The sequence below is a fragment of the Neofelis nebulosa genome, chromosome X, assembly GCF_028018385.1.
Source record: "Neofelis nebulosa isolate mNeoNeb1 chromosome X, mNeoNeb1.pri, whole genome shotgun sequence".
In the NCBI taxonomy this organism is placed as follows: Eukaryota; Metazoa; Chordata; class Mammalia; order Carnivora; family Felidae; genus Neofelis; species Neofelis nebulosa.
Window position 1 is genome coordinate 97,798,953 of NC_080800.1, and position 20,699 is coordinate 97,819,651.

Consider the following 20,699-nt stretch of genomic DNA (forward strand, 5'->3'; position numbering starts at 1 on the left):
AAAAAAAAAAAAAAAAAAAAAAAAAAATTGCACATGCTGTATTCTGCAATTTCTTTTTTATGCCTGGTCACTGAGCAGCAAATTGTTTTCATGCCCAAAAATCTCTGCAAAGAAAAATTATCTAATGACAGCAGAAATGAAGATTTGTTTTCCAAACAACCATAACTGCTTTCCATTACGAGCCCATAGTGTTCTTGGTTTCAATGGCATGGAGCATGAAAAAAGAAGGAGGCAGAGGAGGAGAAAAATACGTAGTTACCAAAAGCTGTCTGGCAAAATACAAGCTCTTAGCACTTTAAAAGGCTACTCTGGACAACAGTACTTTGAACATTAATAGTCACTGCTAGTCTTCAGAGGAGAAAAGGCACTCACCCCACGAAACGATTTTTCAGATTTGACAAGCCAAACCTAGTTTTAACGGCAGAGTCACTAGGTTGAAAGTGGAACCGAATACAAGAGAACCAACGAATCGTCCGTTGGTTATCATCTCCTTAATGATAAACACAATCCGCTACATTACTTGTAAACTTTTGCATGTACTAGCGTAGCTCTCTTAAATGGGAGGAGAAGAGATCAATGAAACAACGTGTGGTTCTTACTTCCGGTAACTTAGAAGATCTTGTGGCCCCTTTAGAGATCAGGTTGCTCGAGTGGCTGGCTGGTTATGAGCACGTAACGTGCCTCGTCACTCAGGGCAACCACACTGACTGGCATTCCACCTTGGCTCTACTGGCTGGTACTTTTCCACAGAATATCCAGTTAAGACTGAAATGAATCATGTCACAGGGAAATGTTTGCCTTCCACTACTTCTGTGAATGAAAATCACCCTTTCGTCCTGCAGCCGGTCTGATCTCGTTGATGTCTTCAACTGCCGAGTCAGGGATAGCTTGGCTGGGGGTGGGAAAAAAAGGTCACCTACTGCCCCTGAGGGTCCTAAATCCTATATAAGGCGGAATGAATCAGCCGAGCTTTTAATAGAACATGCACTGCGTTAAGATGTAAGTCTTTATGAATCTATAAAATATCTCAATTTAAAAACATAGTCAAGAAGTCCAAAACCAGTAGGTAAAAAGAGAAACCGCTTATGTTACAAGTTTACAAAGCCTTCACACGTACCATTTTTCCCCCAGCTGGAAAACTAGGGCTTTGCCCTCGACTCCTAACTCCATGGCGTTATTGAGGATTGGGGAGGCACTTGTTAAACGTGTTATCAAAAGTCAGTTTGGGGATAGTCGGCGGCTTTTTACAACCTGATGTCACCCAACCCTGAGTGAAAGGATTACATAACCTGAAATGAAATACTGCCACGTCCTGTCCTCCCAAAGTGCTGGTATCGGTGCCCCAGGATCTTTCGGCATTTCCTTTTGCAAATCCCACTGGTTCTTTTACTTCCATTCTCTTGCTCTTCTAGGATGGAATGACGTGGGGTTCTTCAAAAAAAACACACACACAAAAACAAAAACAAAAAAAAAACAAAACTCTGCAAATGGTCCACCATCCGTTTAAACGTCAAGGGACAATCTGAGCCCCTTTTAGTTTTGTCTTCCAAATTTTGTTTCTAAAAGGACAACTCTTTGAGTACTATGAACACATTTAAAAGATTAATTTCCCTCTGGTGGGTGGTCCCGTAACCTTCCGATGTTGTGAAGGAGTCTCTGGTATGTCCTCGCTGTCATCCCTTCTGTCACCTACAGCCATTTCTGGATAAAAGTCAGGAAAGTTTCGTCGCTGCACGTGGTGTTTCTGACCAAGGCTAAGAAGGTATAAAAAGACCTTCTTTCATTCGCTGTTGTCCCTTTCGAAGATAAATGACACTAAATGATGCTGTTAGAACAGCTAAAGAGCCACAGGGGGCCATCTCAACTCCTCTCAACGTTCATCTGCTCCCTCACTGGCACCCAGTTAAAGTCACGGCTGAACTGTAGAAATGTCTGTCCTCGGATCAAGAAGTTTTGCGGGCACACTGTTTTACCAACCTTCAGAATCTGGATGTTTTCTATTTCTAAAGTTTGCCAGCACACTGGCAGTCATTGATGCTTTATACTTTGGCAAGAGAAACAAGGTTTTTGCATTTGACCTTGCTCAAGCTTTTAAGTGTCGCTCTCTTGCTCTGTAGTTGCCAACTACATCGCTATATTTGGTTTTAAATTTTCTTCTTGCAAGTTGTTTACTGCGAATGAGAGCGTTTTCTGAACTGAGAGAACTTCAAAACATTTGAAAATACAGAGGACTAGTGTAGCCATTTTGTAAATAGCTTCCATAGTCCGCGTGCTCCTGACTGTTATGTCTAACATAATAATTATCAGAATTCAGCATGAAATCTTTAGAATTCTCATATCTTTTGAACCTTCTCGCCTCCTGGTTGTAGTCTGGCCTCCAGGGGGTCTCTCTTCTTTGGGGGAAACCCCCCAAGTAGAAAACATCAGCGCTGTTTGATGATGTTATTGGCACATGAGGGGGCCTATAGTTCACGTTCTGGCCCAATGTGCTATCGTCGAACCTCCTCTTTCTTACCATGTCGTCTAATAGATCACTGGGGCTGGATCCACGGTAGTAGCCTTCATCAAACAAATATTTGGGGGCCAGTGTTTCCCTGTTTTGGCTGTTGTTCTTCTCACCTCTCATGGAACCGTTTTCACCTTCAAGCCATGAGCATGTCAGCTCATACCTGGACCTCTTGACTGGTTTCCAAAGCTCATATTTAGAGTAGCGTTCCTCCCCCTCGCGGTTCCGCTCTGAACACCAGGTCTGCGGACTTGACCTAATTTCTTGATCGCTAGTGATAATTTCAGCAGCATCAAGAGATCTTTTTTCTGGGGAGCTATCAGATGTAGTCACAGATTTCTCATGGTCTTCTTTCTTTATGCTAAGGATTTCACTGAAGCATTCAGAATCACTACTAATTTCCTCTAAGAAATCGGTCAACTCCATTTCTAAGTCTGCTGACCTGTTGGGTGAGGAATCCCGGCTTTGACTGGTGGATCTGGAATCTCTGACCTCATAAGCATAAATCTCTTCCGACAGATGGCTCTTTCCATCAGTTGGGGACAAATGACTACCAGCCTCACTGGCTGTGTCCTTGCAATGATTTAACTCCTTGCGACTTTCTTTGGCATAATCCACTCTTCCTCTCTTTTGTGGTTTATGCTCAGGACCCTGAGTAGAAATCTCTGAGCAGCCATCATCTTTTCGAGCCTGTCGTCTTGTTGCCAGGTTTTGCACTGGGCTCAGGCTGGTGGAGTGATGGTTACATTTTCTCAAAGTGACTTGAAATCCATTTCTCTTAGCATGGACAGCCCTCTGCCACTGACGCGTGCTTTCTGGGCCACTTGGTTCTAGGCAGATATGGGCATAGTTTGGAGGTTGATAGTAGTTTAACATGTAATCAATAAATTCATCTGTTTCATAGATCTTCTGTTTCCTGCCACGCCCTCGCTCAGATAATCTGGAGGAATCGAATTTATGAGAATTGCCGCGGTCTTCTTTCTCAAGAGGCTGACCTTGGACTGTTGCATTCTGCAGAGAACTCTGGTCAGAGACCGAACTATCATTGTATCCATCAGCTAATGATTTTCCAGCTCCTGCTCCTCTAGCTGAAGAGCTTATTTTTTTTCTCCTAAGGTGGTGGGGAGATACATGTAAGTGAGCCCTATTTCTTTTCTTCATTTTTTGTTTTTGTTTATGGTGTGGCTTGGCAACCTGATATTTTGGCATTCCTTCTTGATTCCGAAGGTACTGACTGTGTAGCTCTTCTTTCTTCAGAGTTTCCAGCATGTTCCCTGGAGTATGGTTCGCTCTGGGGCTTGGATCGTCTACCCCCTGTGGGTTAAACTGGGTGGATTCCTTTAAAGAAAAAGGTTAAACATCTCACATGAAAACTGTAATGGTTTAAACATTTCAAAGAAAACTGGGCTTTCTGGCATGGTTCTGAAGTGGTTTCTAAGCTGTAAGGTGGATCCAGACTAGGAACAACATCGCACTGAGGAAAGAAGAGGTACGAATGAAGTGTCTCAGGCTAACGCACACACTGGGTCTGTGCTCGACTGTTTACACACCTTCAGAGCACATGACCCTTTTCTTTATATGTGCACAAACTGGTGAGTATTTACTGTTCCGGATCTTACACTAGGGGCTGGGGATAGTAAAAGAAGAAATGCTCTACAGCCTTCCCAGAAAATCCTAGAACAAGAAGAGACTGATGGGTGAAATGTGTGTCTAAAAGGGAATCGCCTGGCCTAAAAGATGAACCGCCTTTCTGTTTTCCATTCCAGCCTCTTCCTGTGGATTGTAGGGGAGGATATCCCTGAGCTGTCCCCTCTCACCTGCTTCATTCAGAAGCAAGATGACAGGTAGAAAACACGGCCATGCCAGTGGTTCTGTCTGTGTTGTCTGCTCTGCACAACCAAAGGGCAGGTTAAAGGTGCCGCCCACAGGCCCCACCCCGCGGGGAGAGTGTGCCCCGTGCCCTCACTGACAGCTCGCGTCAATCGGGACAGTGCCCACCCGTTACCCGGGATTCAAACCTGAGGACTGCACGCAATCAGTATGTGGTATCAGTGGGGCCAAGAATTAGGCACCACACACGTTTAAAAAGGTAAATTCTTAAAAAGGGGTTGCCCCCAGAGATCAGTAAGGTAAATTAAAAGATTCAGCTAGCCTTATTAGAAAGTCTATGTGAGAGTTTTCTGATCTCAATTTCACTCGGGTCGGTTGTCCACACTAATGAGAGAAAGGCTGGGTATCCAGATACGCATCAAGGTAACGCTCTGATACTGATGCCATTTACTCTTGGTCTTTAAAAACACTGAAGGGGCGCCTGGGGGGCTCAGTCGGTAAAGCGTCCAAATTCAGCTCAGGTCTGATCTCACCGTCCGTGAGTTCGAGCCCCACAAGGGGCTCTCTGTTGTCACTGAGGAGCCTGCTTTGGATCCTCTGTCTCCCTCTCTCTCGGCTCCTCCCCTGCTCTCCCTCTCTCTCTCTCTCGCTCTTTCTCTCTCTCAAAAACATAAAATAAAATAAAATAAAATAAAATAAAATAAAATAAAATAAAAACACTGAATATGCATTTTTAAATTAATAATTTGGGAACCTTTCTGACCTTCACTCCAGGATATCTGTGGAGCCTGGTTATCTTTAGGAGGTCAGTAAAGTGGGGCAAAAACCAAAAGCAACAACAACAACAACAACCACAAAACCCAAAACTCCAAAACGGAAACTCTCCAAACAAAACAATTGCTCTGTGATGTGGGAAATTCCTTAGCAAATAGTTTAAGACTAGACTAACATGAGCCTGCTACCCTAAGGTCTCTGTTCAAGGTTCTTCCTTCCCATCCAAACCTGTTGCAGATGAACGGACAAGTTGATGGAAGGCCACCAACCTAACACCCCTTCCCTCGCCCTGGCGCCTTCCGTTATATCCATGAGAAACTCAGAGAAGATACACTAGCTATAGGGCTCTGGGTCAGACCATCCTGGAGTTCAGGAACACACAGTGTGCCAGACGGTAAGGGTGAGACACAAGTGCTTTGGACAATTTGGGTACCTCTTTTGCAAATCCACAACTGGGCTACTGGAGATCAGCCTATTGAAAACGAATCCCAAGGAAGGCAAAGAGTCTTCCATGGAGTCGATTTGAAACAGGCCGCTGCTTCAGCATAGAAGTGTGCCTCAGAAAGATCAGTACCTACCAAAAGTGATGGCTGATCGAGAAAGAGCCTTACTGCAATTTTCCTCAAGAGGACGCGTAGCAACCGAAGGGCCTCCCCCCTCCTCTGAGCCAGCAGGCACTTCCTCTCCTCCCACTCTTCCCAAGAGTCGGGCTCACGCGCAGCTTCAGCTTTGGCTGGCTCCTTCTGTTTCCTTTGCCGGTGTCTGTCTCTTTCCTTCAGGGCTCGCCGCCTGACCCTGGCCCTCCTCCTCTTTTCCTGGGCTCTCCTCTCCTCCTCTTTTCTTTTCCTGGACAATGATGAAGATTCAGTCATTCAGAAGGTATTTATTAGGCATTTGCTCTCCTTCCAGCTCCCTCCCCACTGCCCGGGGAGGATGGATCATTTAGGTTTCCAGGAATCACTCAGCGCTAACCCCAGGGCCTGACACAGACAACTTAGGGAATAAGACACCACGCATGGGGCACCGGGGTGGCTCAGTCAGTTAAGCCTCTGACTCTTGATTCCGGCTCAGGTCATGATCCCATGGTTCGTGAGTTCGAACCCTGCATCAGGCTCTGTGCTGACAACGCAGAGCCTGCTTGGAATTCCCTCTCCCTCTCTGCCCCTCCCCTGATCTCACCCTCTCAAAATAAATAAATAAACTTAAAAAAAAAAAAAAAGGCTCCATGTGCATCAGTCAAAACAGAAGGACACAAAATTGAGCTGGTTGGTTAGAAGCATGTACAGGAGAGAGTGTACAAAAGGAAGGCTACAGAATTCAAAGGAGGGGCTTCTAGAAGTCCCCACTTTCTCAAACCACAAGCAGTCCAGCTTGTGGACTCAGCTGTCACAGTGCTGATTTCATTTCTCTTGAGATCAAAACCTTCCGTGGAGTTGACTTCACCTTGGCTTATAAAACAGGGAAGTCAAGGCACTCAGAAAATCTTACGGATGAGAACTGGTACTTAACACAGTACACGATCATAAAAACATACTGGCTTAGAAAAATACAGGCTTTGGGGCACCTGGGTGGCTCAGTCAGTTAAGCGTTGGGCTCTTGATCTCAGCTCAGTCAGGACCTCACGGTTCGCGAGGCTCTTGACCTCAGCTCAGGTCGGGACCTCACGGTTCGCGAGGCTCTTGATCTCAGCTCAGGCCGGGGCCTCACGGTTCACGAGGCTCTTGATCTCAGCTCAGGTCAGGGCCTCACGGTTCGTGAGTTCAAGCCCCGAGTTGGGCTCTGCGCTGATGGCGTGGAGCCTGCTTGGGATTCTCTCTTCTCTGCCCCTTCCCTGCTTGTGTTCGTTCTCGTTCTCTCTCTCTCTCTCTCTCTCTCTCAAAATAAATAAACTTAGAAGAAGAATATGGGCTTTGTTTATAGCTGTTCTCTGAAAAATGAAACTGTTTTGGTTAGGCCCTTATGGAAACGTGGGGAAGGAGAAAGAAGGGACAGTTACCTGAGTGAGGACTTAGCCAAAAGCTGAAGGATTATCTAAACTGCATGTTTTGTCCAGAAATTTGGGGCGATAGTTACCTTGACTGGGCTCAATTTCTGGCCAAGTTTCACAGACATGATCTCAATCAACTCATATTACCCCACCAGCCAAAAAAGTGAAAGGTCCATGAAGGGGTACTCTTTCTCTCCTTTTTTGAACAGCTATAATTCACATGAAAGACTGCAAGAATAAATGTGGAAGTGGAGGGGCCAAGAGGTAAGACTTGGTTTTTTTTTAAATTTTTTAATGTTTATGTTATTTTTGAGACAGAGAGTGAACAAAGGGTGAACGGAGGAGGGGTGGAGAGAGAGGGAGACACAGACTCTGAAGCAGGGTCCAGGCTCCAAGCTGTCAACACAGACCCCAGTGCGGGGCTCAAACTCCTGGAACTGTGAGATGATGACCTGAGCCGAAGTCGGATGCTTAACCGACTGAGCCACCCAGGCGCCCCACGTAAGACTTTTGAGAGCCCTGTAGTTCCAGCCCATTTGTACCTTCTTGGCAAACCTTTGGCAATCCAATAGCCCTTTCTAGGCCCAAGTCCCTAATTTCAAGACAAGGAGAAGCTCAAAGAAATAAACGCGGGGGCTCCTTAAATTCACCGAAAGACCTTAGGCCAACAGGAAATAGAATGCCAAGAAATACATGCCTTCCTGCCTGTCAGTTGGTTTGACTGCTGAGCATTTTGTGGAAGAAAATCTTTTCCAGTCCTAAAAAGAATTTGTTTTTATTTAAATTGGTAGGCAAGGTAAAATTTGGTAAAGCGGGGGTAAATTGGTATACTTGTTAATTTGGTGGGCTAGGATTTTCATTATAAAAGCCCCTGATCCTTTTGTTTTTAATCCTTTCTTCCCAGATATCTTAATCTAGCTCATTACTTGTTCTCCCTGAGAACCTCCTTTTTAAGTTTCCTGTTTTCAGTTGTTTGGCCATTTTGGTTTTGTAACAGCACCGTCGGAAGACTATAGGCTTCCACAGAGTTTTCCAATCTGCAGCAATTCCTACTGCCCCCCCCCCATTGTCACCTATTCACCCAGAGGGAAAAATCCACTCATCGGAAGTGAAAAACCCTCTTTGTTAAAGTCGGCCTCCTCACCTCGCAGCCTCTTCCTCGTCTCTCCTCTTTTCTTTTTTCCTTTCTTCCTCTAGTTCTTGTAATTTTAGCCTTTCTTGATTTCTCCTCCTTATGGCTCCTTCACTGAAATGTTTGGTCCTATCAAACATAACCTGCCCACAAACAATGCAGAGCTTCGTTAGAAAAGTTTGCCAGCTGGCTGGGTATGTCCCAGGCCAGTGAGATGGAACTGGTATGTACATTACCATCCAAAACCCAAGGAGTTCAAAATGCCCTCTCTGCATCCCAGTGTCCAGATGGTTCCGCTGCTTCGTGGTCCCCTGCCAAACGGCCCTGTAGAATTTCCTTTGGCAGAACCCTTGAGGAGCTCTAATATAGCTATAGATGGCATCACGGTGTCATTTTGGGCACAGGGTCTGAGGGATGTGAGTATATTACCTCTGGTTTTTTATAGCAATCGACTGAGTTCGTGTATTTTTGTTTAATCATCAGAGACAAAAACAGTCAAAAAATGGGGGGGGGGAGCAGAGGGGGCGGGGAGCGAAGAGGCAAGAAAACTGACCTAATGGGATATAGACATCGGACTATAGTGATTATTAAGCTACTTTGCAAATCTCAAAATAAAGTGAAAGTCAGATCGAGGCACTACAAACAAATCTGCTCGAAAAATAAAAGGAGACAGAAATAGCCCTTTAAATATACACAAGAATGATAAACACCAAATTCACAATCATGGCTATCTTTGAGGGGAGGAAGGGGAATGGGGTCTCATCTCACTGGTGATGTTTTCTTTTGTAAGCCGGGCAATGGGTACATGGGTGGTCACCATGGTACGTGTTATATCTTTTGTCTGGCTGAATAGCTCCTAATTTAAAAAGATCTATTTTAGGGGTGCCCGGGTAGCTCAGTTGGTTGAACGTCTGGCTCTTGATTTTGGTCATGATCAAAGGGTTGTGGGATCAAGCCTCAGGCTGGACTCTGCGCTGAGTGTAGAGCCTGCTTAAGATATTCTCTCTGTCTTTCTCTCTCTCTCTCTCTCTCTCTCTCTCTCTCTCTCTCCCCCCCTCCCTCCCTCCCCCCTCTCTCCCCACCCCCGCCCCTCTCCCCCACTTGCACGCACTCTAAGAAGATGGCCAAGCATTCAGACATCGATGAGGTGGCATGACTGGACAGACAGGATGATCTTGAAAGGAAAGCATCCAAGCTTGTTGAGGTTACGTTCCAACAATTTACCTGACAGACATCCTGAAAATGTAAGCTGTTGCCCCAAGAGGACAGAGGGAGTAAACCGCTCTCCTGTGGTTTCAAACTGCATGTATCCCTCTCTCTCAGCAACTTGTCAAATAGAACAGGCATACGACACAGTTCCATAAGGGCCAGAGGAATTCTTCAGTGCCCTGGAGAAGTTAGGGCAGAACCCCGGATAATAATAAAACCCCGGCCAGCAGCATGCCTGCTAGCAGAGAATGTTCCAATCCGGATTATTTTTATTCCTAAACATCCATTTATTAGTGACAACACAAATCTCCACATTAGCTGTCAATCAGAGCCTGGTGGGGTCTAAGGAAATTTATTCTAGATGCTTCCTTCCAGCTTTTGCTCAGGACCACCTGGACAGTGGGAAATGAAAGAAATTCTGGCTCCTTCTTACCTTGATGTTACAGGCCAGAGCTTTCCCATCATCTCCTTTGAGCATTAGCTTCATACCTCGAAGGGACTCCATGGCTTTTACAAAGTCCGTCGACTCCTGGTACTGAATAAAGGCCTCAAACGTCTGCAAGCCGAAGCCGAAACCCCCGAAGTTCCCACCAGTCGTCACTTCTCGGTAGGGGTCTAGCATAGGGATATCCACATTCTTGATCTTCCCAAAGCTTTCAAAGACCACCCGGAGGATCTCTTCACAGGGCTTCTCCCCGCTGGAACCTTTAGGTGCAAACCATTTGCAGGGCAAGCCTTCAAAATATATAGAGTCGGGGCTCTTATCCTGGTCCTGCTCTTCAGCCCCATCACTCGATGAGGCCTCCTTCTCCCTGGGGAAGCGCTCCCACTCTCCCTGGGCGTCTGTAGCCACTACTTTTAAGTCTGTTTTCAAACCGTTCAGCTTGATGATCTTTCCATGTAACTTTGCCTTCAAGATCTGAACCAGACTTCGCGTTTCGGCCTCCCCCTCGAACCGGATGAAGTCCTTGGTACTCTTAGAGAGCCGAACTGTGGTGAACTGATCAGGGCAAATTAGGCTCTTAAGCTGGTCGAGAACTTCCCAGTTGGAGAAGGGTCTCATGGGTTCTGAGCTCTCTGGGAGCAATACATTGATCATCAGTTTTGCTATGGGCTTGAGGTAGAGGTGCTGAGCTGCACAGAGCTCTGTGGCCTCAGAGTTATCATACACCACGGTGACCGTCATGGTAGCCCCCGGAAACCTTAGAGGGTGAGAGAGAACATTTTCATACAGATGGAGCAAAACACGGATTTGGACTTCGAAGGCTGCTAGCATTCCTGGACTTCAGTTCAACTGATAGGGGAAAGCGCACTTTGGGGAGAATGAAGACAATAGCTCGCATTCGTTTAATGTGTTTTAGGGGTTTCAAAGTTTCCGTATACAGTTGGCCCTTGAACAGGACGGGGGTGAGGGGCACCAACCCCCTTCACCCTCATGCGGTTGAAAATCCACGCATAATTTTGGCTGCCCCCAAACCCAACTACCAATCGCCTACTGTTAACCAGAGCCTTACCAACAACAGAAACAATCGAGGGACACATATTTTGCATGTTATATGGATGATACACTGTATTCTTACAATGAAGTAAGCTAGAGGAAAGAAAATGTTCTTTTTTTTTTTTTTTGGAAAGAAAATGTTCTTAAGAAAATCAGAAGGAAGGAAAAAAATGGGGGCGCCTGGCTGGCTCAGACAGTGGAGCATGCAACTCTCGATCTCGGGGTTCTGAGTTTGAGCACCACATTGGGTGTAGAGGTTACTTTAAAAAAAAAAAAAGAAGAAGGGGCGCCTGGGTGGCTCGGTCGCTTAAGTGTCTGACTTCGGCTCGGGTCATGATCTCACGGTTCATGAGTTTGAGCCCCACGCTGGGCTTTGTGCTGACAGTGAGGAGCCTGCTTGGGATTCTCAATCTCTCTCTCTCTCTCTCTGCCCCTCCCCCACTTGCGCACTCTCTCTCTTTCTCTCTGAGTGAATAAATAAACTTAAAAAAAAAAAAAAAGAAAAGGGGCGCCTGGGTGGCTCTGTCGGTTAAGCGTCCGACTTCGGCTCAGGTCATGATCTCACAGTCTGTGAGTTCGAGCCCCGCATCGGGCTCTGAGCTGAGCGCTCGGAGCCTGGAGCCTGCTTCCGATTCTGTGTCTCCCTCTTTCTCTGTCCCTCCCCCACTCACGCTCTGTCTCTCTCCCTCTCTCAAAAATAAATAAACATTAAAAAAAAAAAGAAAAGAAAAGAAAATCATAAGGGAAAATACATTTATGGTACTGTACTGTATTGATCGCAAAGAAATCTGTGTATAAATGGACCCGCACAGTTCAAACCTGTGTTGTTCAAGGGCCAACTGTACTGTGTTTCAGTTTCCTTCACTGAAAAATTGAGATTCTAGGATTTCTGAGAGGATTCAATGAGCAAGTACATGTGAAAGCTTAAGAATAGTGCCCGGCACAAAGGAAGTTCTCAATAAACACAAGCTATGATGATTCTTTATTTGTGGCAAAAGTGTTATTTGATCTCATTTGATTCACGAAGCAACCTATAAGAATTTTCATGCCTGTTTTACAGATAGGGAAATTCAGACGGATTCAGAAAAATTCAGTGACTTGCCCATACATTGAGACCCCAAGATTCCAAATCTATTGCATGATTGATCTCAAAGGTCAAATCCCAGAAAAACTGGCTGGGGGTACTACAGAAACGAGGCAAGGGTAAAACACCCATAGCACATTCGGGAACACGCACCTGTTAGCATCCTTGGTCCAGGTTGGTTTCTAGGTCTTACGTGGACATATCCACTCGTATGCTCCCAGTCTATTGACATGAACTAGACTGAACTCTAAGTTCAAATGCAGAAGAACCATCCTCTTCTAATGAATGACCAAGTGAATTTGCCCTTGACCTAAAAATCCCCCAAACATGAGTGCCTGCTGGCATTTCCTGTCAACAAACTCTTTTAAGCTGCCCCAAGGTGAGTAAGATTACAAATACTGGGAATCAAGGATTTCTGCTCCTCTTTGCTGACTTCAAATAGCACTTTCCAATAAAGGAGTTTTTTCTAAAGTGGACATTTCCAGAGTCTATAAAGCCTGAGTTTCTCACGTTTTATGTCAACTTCCAATGTCAACTTCTGAGAGGTTTAGACTCAAGCATACATGGCCAGACGATAGAAATTCTAACACAAAATCCACTACTAAATCTTGGTTAACTTTGTAGGTACATAATTCTTTAATAACTGTCCATAAAGGACAGTCCAAGTCAATTTCCTTGAGGAGACAAAGTTTGCGTAGACTGTTTTTTTTAAAGGCCTCCAAAGGTTATATCTAAGATATTAAGGTTCTTAGAAATTCTTATAATAGCAACACTGAACTGGGGTGTTATGAAAACAAACATGCTCTCTTTCTCCAAAAACATTATCTAAATAGCAAAATGAGGAAAAAAATCCAGTTACTTTGCTGCAACGTGCAACCTAAGTGAGAGTCAACACTAAGCTCCTTTAGGGGAAAAAAATTAATGTGATATTCAACTAAGATACACAGAACTCCCAAATTCATCTACAGTCAATAGGTATTTGTTTACACAACCTAATTCAAAGCAACAGCTTTTAAAAAACCTTCCAGAAAAAATGCACACAGAGTAACCACTTCAAAGTGATTGGGTTTGTCATGCTCTCCCCATTTATTCCAGCGACAAGCCTTTGTTTTAAACATTTCAGAATGCTTCCTTTTGGATCGATTTCAAAGTCTGGGTTACATTCTTTAAATAGCCTTGACGGGGGTCAATTTTGAAACTCTTTTATCATGGATTTGATATTTAGAAATTATCAAAAATGACCTAGAATCAAGAACGTTGAATAAAATGGTTGACTATAAAGAACAAACTGATTTTCTTAATTGGCTTATAACCACCGCCCCCCCCAAGAAAGGAGATTCTAATGAAGGCTCTGATTCTTGCTTTTTTAATTCGTGGGTACATCGTTGGAATGAGTGTAAAGCTTTGAAGGATGACAACTTTGAAGGACAACATTCATTTGAATGTGGTGGTATAAGAGTTGTAAAAGTAATCGCAAGTTCCCACCCAGCCCTGTATCTACACTCTGCGATGTGACTTTGAGTTACTGCTATCAAGAGATAGAGTCAGGGCGCTTGGGTGTCTCAGTTGGTTAAGCGTCTGACTCTTGGTTTCGGAAGATGTCCTAGACCAGCCAGCCCCCAGCCAACCCACCAACTGACCACTGACACGTGAGCAAGTACAACAATCCTGCCAACCTATAGACTTGTGAGAAATAATAAATCCCTGTTGTTTAAGCCACTAAGTTTGGGGATGGTTTGTTATACAGCAATAGCTAACTGATACACATATCAAACTCTTAATTCGTTTCAAGATATACAATTACAAGGGCACCTGGGTGGCTCAGTCGGTTAAGCGTACGTCTTCAGCTCAGGTCATGATCTTCTGATTTGTATAAGTTCAAGCCCCGCGTCGGGCTCTGTGCTGACAGCTCGGAGCCTAGAGGCTGCTTCGGATTCTGTGTCTCCCTCTCTCTCTCTCTCTGCCCCTCCCCTGCTCGCGCTCTGTCTCTCTCTCTCTCTCTCTCAACACTAAATAGATACACAATTCCATTTAATAGTCTTTACACAAATGAATAAAAAGTTATAAAAGCCAATTCCTGGGAGAGTTTTGGGAAGAAAAAAACAGGCATCTTCATATCTCGCTAGAGACCATGTAAATCATCTTTTTCTAGAATAATTTAGCCAAACAAACCAAGAATCATAAAAATTCTCATCTCCTTTATCAAGTAACCTGCTCTAGAAACTTATCCTAGAGAAATAATTTAAAATAAGAAAAAAGCATGGGCGTCTGGCTGGCTCAGTTGGTAGAGCATGCAACTCTTGATCTCAGGGTCATGAGTTCAAGCCCCACATTGGCCAGGGAGCCTACTTTAAAAAACAAAATCAAACCTGCTCAAAGCCACTTATTACAGTGTCATTTGGATATAATTTTGTGCAAATTATGTATGCACAGGAATAAAGTCCAGAAATTGAGTTATGATTTTTTTGGAAAGTAGTTTTTAATGAAACATTTACTGATTTAATCCAACTTTTAATAGATGCATTTTTAGTCACTTGTTTAAAATTATGACCAGTATAAATAGATCTTAAAAATTTCTTCTACTTAAAATTAAATTCACAAAGACGACTAAAAATCATCACCGTTTTGAGATTTAACATATGCCTCACACCCCTCACAAGGATGATTTCTACATAACAAAACAAATTTCTATACTTTACCCACATCTCTCCACTTTCCTGAAGTGTTAAAAAAAAAAAAAAAAAGGCTCTTATCAAGTTTGGAGAGAAATGAGCCAAATACCATTTTAAAGTGTTTGATGAACCGTGTTTTTGACAGTTTTCAAAAAACTGGCTATCGCTTCCGTCTCACACTGAAGCGAAAATAAGCAGTAAATTCTACAGCAGAAGCCATAACTCGGATGACTACAGCCAACAGCAAGACGGTCTCAGTGAACAAAGTAAACTGAGCAGAGACTGAGGAACGGGCCAATCTCAAAGGGCAAGTCCTCCTCAACTCCAGCTGCAATGAGGGAAGAAGGGCCAGGATCGGCCAGAACGCCCGTGTTTTCCAGAAGCACCAGAAATCCAGGTCCTTCCGTGAAATCTGATTTTCAGATGTTGGCAGTCAATTTAAACGATTTAAAAGCAGTGCAGAGTACAAATAAACACATCTGCAGGACTCTCTGGCGTGCTAGTCCTTGACCTCTCTGCTCTCGAGTATTGTTCTCAGCTCTTTCTCCAGGGATAAGACCCTACACCTGGATTAGGAAGCACCTAAGCTATTTTCTGACCTTCCCAAGATTGGTCTTAAAAACACAAACAAACAAACAATAATGACCCCCTTTAAAGTTCCCAACGCAGGGCCCCCCCCCCCCAACCAGAGTCGGAGGAGCACGTGACTCTTGATCTCGGGGTGGTGGGTTCAAGCCCCAGGCCGGGTGTACAGATGACTTAAACAAATAAATAAACTTTTAAAAAATAAAATAAAATCCCCATGGCCAACTCCTGGCTCCCCCAAATAGTAACAATAATGAATTAGACAGTTGTCCTCATATCTTTCCCTGTTGTTCATGGGCTTTAAAATTAAATGTTCATGAATATTTCATCTTAAAATACTCTCCCAGAATAGGGAGCTAATTTTCCAATCTTAATTTTTAAAAACACTGAGGCATATGTCAGTTCACAATGAACCTATGGTCCACTGAGGCACTAGATTTTTTTTTTTTTTTTTTTTTTTGGTATTGTTGCCAGGCTCCATTTTCTTCTTTTTTTTTTTTTTTTCCAACGTTTTTTATTTATTTTTGGGACAGAGAGAGACAGAGCATGAACGGGGGAGGGGCAGAGAGAGAGGGAGACACAGAATCGGAAACAGGCTCCAGGCTCCGAGCCATCAGCCCAGAGCCTGACGCGGGGCTCGAACTCACGGACCGCGAGATCGTGACCTGGCTGAAGTCGGACGCTTAACCGACTGCGCCACCCAGGCGCCCCCTCCATTTTCTTCTTGAAGCTGCTAAGGGATTGAAGCTGCTACTTTCTCATCTGTCTTGGGGACCATATGATTTCTTGTCTGTTTCCCTTTGGCTTATTGTTCCACTCTACCGCATAGCCCTTTGGCTAACCAAGGACTTCCTTCTTTATAAAATTTCAGTGGTTCTTGACAGTCTCCCGACTGTACATCAGTGAACGCAGAGAGGAGCTGGCACTTGTTCCTTTTTGAAGCTTGCTTTCCCTTTGGCTTCTGGGCCACCACACTCTCCTGGCTTTCCTTACACTTTCCCAGTTGGTCCTCCTCAGCCTTCTTTCTGGGTCCCTGTTCATCTACCTTTCCCTCAACTATTCGCTGTGCCTTGGGTTTTCCCTGAACTTTTGGTTGTGCCTTTGGTTTTTTTTTTTTTCTATATGCAATATTCTTCAGCAAATAAATCATGTTTAAAATGGCAGGTGTAGGGGCGCCTGGGTGGCTCTGTCCGTTAAGCATCTGACTCCCGATTTCGGCTCAGGTCATGATCTCACAGTTGATGAGATCGAGACTGCGTCAGGCTCTGGGCTGACAGGGCTAACCTGCTTGGGATTCTCTCTCTCCCTCTCTCTCTGCCCCTCCCTGACTCCATGCGCACACACCCTCTCTCTCGTTCTCTCTCTCTCTCAAAATAAATAAATAAACAGTTAACTCTCTCTCACAATAAATGAATAAACTTTAAAAGAAAAGTGGGGGGGTGCCTGGGTGGCTTAGCAGTTAGGCATCCAACTCTTGGTTTCAGCTCAGGTCATGATCTCACGATTCCATGAGTTTGAGCCCCGCATTGGGGTCCCACTGATGGTGTAGAGCCTGCTGGGGATTCTTTCTCTCCCTCTCTCTCTGACTCTCTCTCTTTCTCTCAAAATAAATCAATAAACATTAAAAAAACCAAACAAACATTTTTAAAAAATAAATAAAATGACAGGTATAGATGAGCTCCTCTGGGAATGAGAAAACGTAGAACCAATCCCCATGGAAAATTAACATTTAGAAGTCAGCATGAGGAGGAGGGCTCAGCAAGAAGACAGAAGAAGCTGGGGCGCCCGGGTGGCTTGGTCGGTTAAGCGTCCAACTTCGGCTCAGGTCATGATCTCACGGTCGTGAGTTCAAGCCCCGCGTCGGGCTCTGTGCTGACAGCTCAGAGCCTGGAGCCTGTTTCAGATTCTGTGTCTCCCTCTCTCTCTGTCCCTCCCCTGTTCATGCTCTGTCTCTCTGTCTCAAAAATAAATAAATGTTAAAAAAAATTAAAAAAAAAAAAAAAAGAAGACAGAAGAAGCAGCCAGACATGTAGAAGTGTTTCAAGAAGGAGGATTAGTCAGTGGTGCTGACAACTCTTAAGAGGTCAAGTAAGGTACTGGGGCACCTGAGTGGCTCAGTCGGTTAAGCATCCGGCTTTGGCTCAGGTCATGATCTCACGGTTTGTGAGTTCAAGCCCCGCATCAGGCTCTGTGCTGACAGCTCAGAGCCTGGAGGCTGCTTTGGATTCTGTGTCTCCCTCTCTCTCTGCTCCTCCCCCACTCATGCTTTGTCTCTTTCTCAAAATAAATAAACATTAAAAAAATTTTAAAGAGGTCAAGTAAGGGGAGAATAGAGAAGTGTCCACTAAAAAATTTTTTAAGATTTTATTCTTAAGTAATCTCTACACCCAACGTGGGACTTGAACTCACAACCCCAAGATCAAGAGTCACATTCTCTACCAACAAAGCCAGCCAGGCACCCCAAAAAAGTGTCCACTGAATTTGGCAGCATTAGAGGCTGTTGGTGATCTTAGCAAGCATGGTCTTGTGGATTGTTGAGGGCAAAATCCAGATTGTATTAAGTTGAAGAGTTTAAAAGAAGTAGAGAAACAGAGATGGTGTGTAGATTAGGATTTTAAGAAATGGAGCAGGAGCACCTGGCTGGCTCAGTCAGTAGAGCATGTGACTCTTGATCTTGGGTCATGACTTCAAGCCCCACACTGGGCGTACAGTTGAAGAAGGAGGAGGAGAAGAGGAAGAGGAGGAGGAGGAGGAGGAGGAGGAGGAGAAATGGAGCAGTATCTGGAGAATATTATAGGGTCAGCTGAGGCTTTAAGGATCAAGGGATATAATGTATGAGAAAGTGATTTGGAAATTGTAACTTGCCACTTATGGGTAAAGAGAAATCCAGAAAGAAGATGGCTAAGGACACAACCCAGGGGGACACCCTCATTTAGAGAATGGAGTGAAAAAGACCTACTGAATCAGAATTTCAGGGCATGATGCCAAGAATGTGAATAGTCTTAAGCTCATGCTGTATTGTTTGGAAATGTTTCGTTTACGAAGAACCTCACCATAACTGATAGAACCATAACAGATAGAACCATTCCTCTTGTGGAGGGTCTGGGTTATTTTCACCTTGTTTCTATTGTGGGTAATGCCTTTATAGTATACAGTATAGGGATAAGATTGCGGGTTCTAGAACCACACTGCCCGGGTTTACATCCCAACTCTCACCACTTACTAGCTGTAATTTTGGGCAAACTGTGTAAGCCATCCATATGTCAGTCTGCTCAATTTAGTATAAGTATCACCACAGTGTATCATTTAATTGATGTAAGGACTAAATGAGCAATTGTAAAGTGCTTAAAAATGGGGCCTGGCACACAGTAAACACTTAATAAACACCGGCCATTATTGTTAATATGTATCTTTGTGAATCTAGAGTCAAACTTCTGTTGAACTATTTCCCCAGGATAAAATTTCAGGTTGGGATTACTGCATATGTGGAACTTGAGAAACAAAGCAAAGAAAGGAAAAAGGAGACAAACAAAAAACCAGACTCTTAAACACAGAGAACAAACTGAGGGTTGCCAGAGGGGCGGCAGGTGGGGGGATAGGCGAAATAGATAATGGGGACTGACAGTGTACTTATGGTGATGAGCACTGAGCAGTGTATGGAATTGTTGGATCATTTTATTGCACACCTGAAACTAATATAACACTGTATGTTAACTACGCATCAATAAAAAGGGATGACAAAACAGTAATAAAATAAAAAGGCTGAGGCATGGAGAATATGGTCAATAAGATGGTAATAGCACTCTTTGGTGACCGATGGTGACCACACTTATCGTGCTGCGCACTGAGTAATGTATAAAGTCATTGAGTCATTATGTTGTACACCTGAAATTAATACAACACTATGTCAATTATACTTCCATTAAAAACGTGTCTAAAAAATATATATCGGGGCGCCTGCATGGCTCAGTTGATTGACTAACTGCAGCTCAGGTCATGATCTAGCGGTTCAAGAGTTCGAGCCCCACATCAGACTCACTGCAGTCAGCGCAGAGCCTGCTTCGGATCCTCTGTCCCCCTGTTTCTCTGCTTCTCCCTCCCTGCTCTCTCTCTCTTTCTCAAAAATAAATAAACATTAGGGCACCTGGGTGGCTCAGTCAGTTAAGTGTCAGACTCTTGATTTCGGCTTGGGTCATGAGCTCACAGTTCGTGAGATCAAGCTCCTATCTGCTGACAGCACAGAGCCTGCTTGGGATTCTCTTTCTCTCTCTCTCTCTCTCTCTCTCTCTCTCTCTCTCTCCCTCTCCCTCTCCCTCTCTCTCTCTCTGACCCTCTCCCCTCTCAAAAATAAATAAATAAAAGCAACACTTTCTGTTTTGCTTCGTTGAAGGATTTCATTTTTAAGTAATCTCCACACCTAACATGGGACTTGAACCCACAACCCCCCAAGATCAAGAGTCACATGCTCGGCCAACCAAGCCAGCCAGGCCCCCCCTAAAAGCAACACTTCTGAGACCACCTATTCTTTAACAGCTTTGCAGAGGCAAACGAGAGCTCCTCCAACCTTAAAAAATTGTAGTCATTCGACAATGTTTACACAGCGTGCATTCCAGCAGTATCTTGTGTATACAGCTTTACCAAGGTATTTCACTCAACATGCTCCCAATGCCAGGACATTTCTAGCAGATTCTCAGAGAAAAAGACTGCTCTCTCTAGTCATCTGTCCGCCTCTTTTTCCTTGCCTGTATACCCAGCGGCAAAGCTGACCAAATCGCAGTAGCATAAGAGAACAGACAAAAGAAGCCAGTCTTGAGATGCTCTCACAAGTGTAAAATGGTTGTTTTAACCAGCAGTGAAAATTCCAGAAATTCTGCATCCAAGGTCCCTCTAATACCTTCCTTCATCTCAGAAGATACTTAGAGAGATTCCTCTGCTACGTCTCAGGGCTCTCCAATCAAAAGTATAACTTTACAACTTTAAAAGCATTTGAATCATAAGCATAAGTGTCCATCATTCATTCTCTCTTACTTTTACTCACACTCATAAATATTTGCTATCAGAGTGCCAGCAAAGCCATTTCAACGAGGCATGTTTTTAAAAACAGTGGGGGAAAAAATAGGACCATCTGCACAACTCCATATCCTCTTTCAAAGTAGTTCTTTGCTGCCTTTCTTTTTTCTCCAGGCCTTTGAACCTTAAAGTTAGTCGTTTTGAAAGCATTGAAGATGTATAAAATTGTATCAACATATTTATAGGCAGTGGGGCAGCCGAGATGTATATGGATCAAAGCAACCTAGCCGATTTCCAGGCTCCTGGCTAGTCCACAGTCCCAGTGAGCCTTGACCAAATAGAAATATTCCCTGGCTCTCCAGCCAAGAGGTCATGGATAAATATTCACGTGTTTTGACACATCATTAGCCCA

At 44.2% G+C, this 20,699-nt stretch overlaps 2 protein-coding genes across 2 annotated transcripts in view; both read right to left on the minus strand.

Annotated features, from left to right (window-relative positions):
* LOC131502269 (A-kinase anchor protein 17B-like) lies at positions 1-3,775 on the minus strand. Its single transcript, XM_058712953.1, has one exon. The coding sequence runs from the start codon at positions 3,773-3,775 to the stop codon at positions 2,207-2,209; it is 1,569 nt and encodes a 522-aa protein (XP_058568936.1). The 3' UTR covers positions 1-2,206.
* LOC131502270 (A-kinase anchor protein 17B-like) overlaps positions 3,733-20,699 on the minus strand; it is a 25,990-nt gene continuing 9,023 nt past the window's right edge. Inside the window, exons 3-6 of the mRNA XM_058712954.1 lie at positions 9,872-10,640; positions 8,242-8,372; positions 5,826-5,956; positions 3,733-3,844 (exon numbers count right to left, since the gene is read on the minus strand). Of these exons, the coding sequence (XP_058568937.1) occupies positions 3,828-3,844; positions 5,826-5,956; positions 8,242-8,372; positions 9,872-10,624 (1,032 nt within the window). The 5' untranslated portion in view covers positions 10,625-10,640 and the 3' untranslated portion in view covers positions 3,733-3,827. The remainder of the gene's footprint in view (positions 3,845-5,825; positions 5,957-8,241; positions 8,373-9,871; positions 10,641-20,699) is intronic.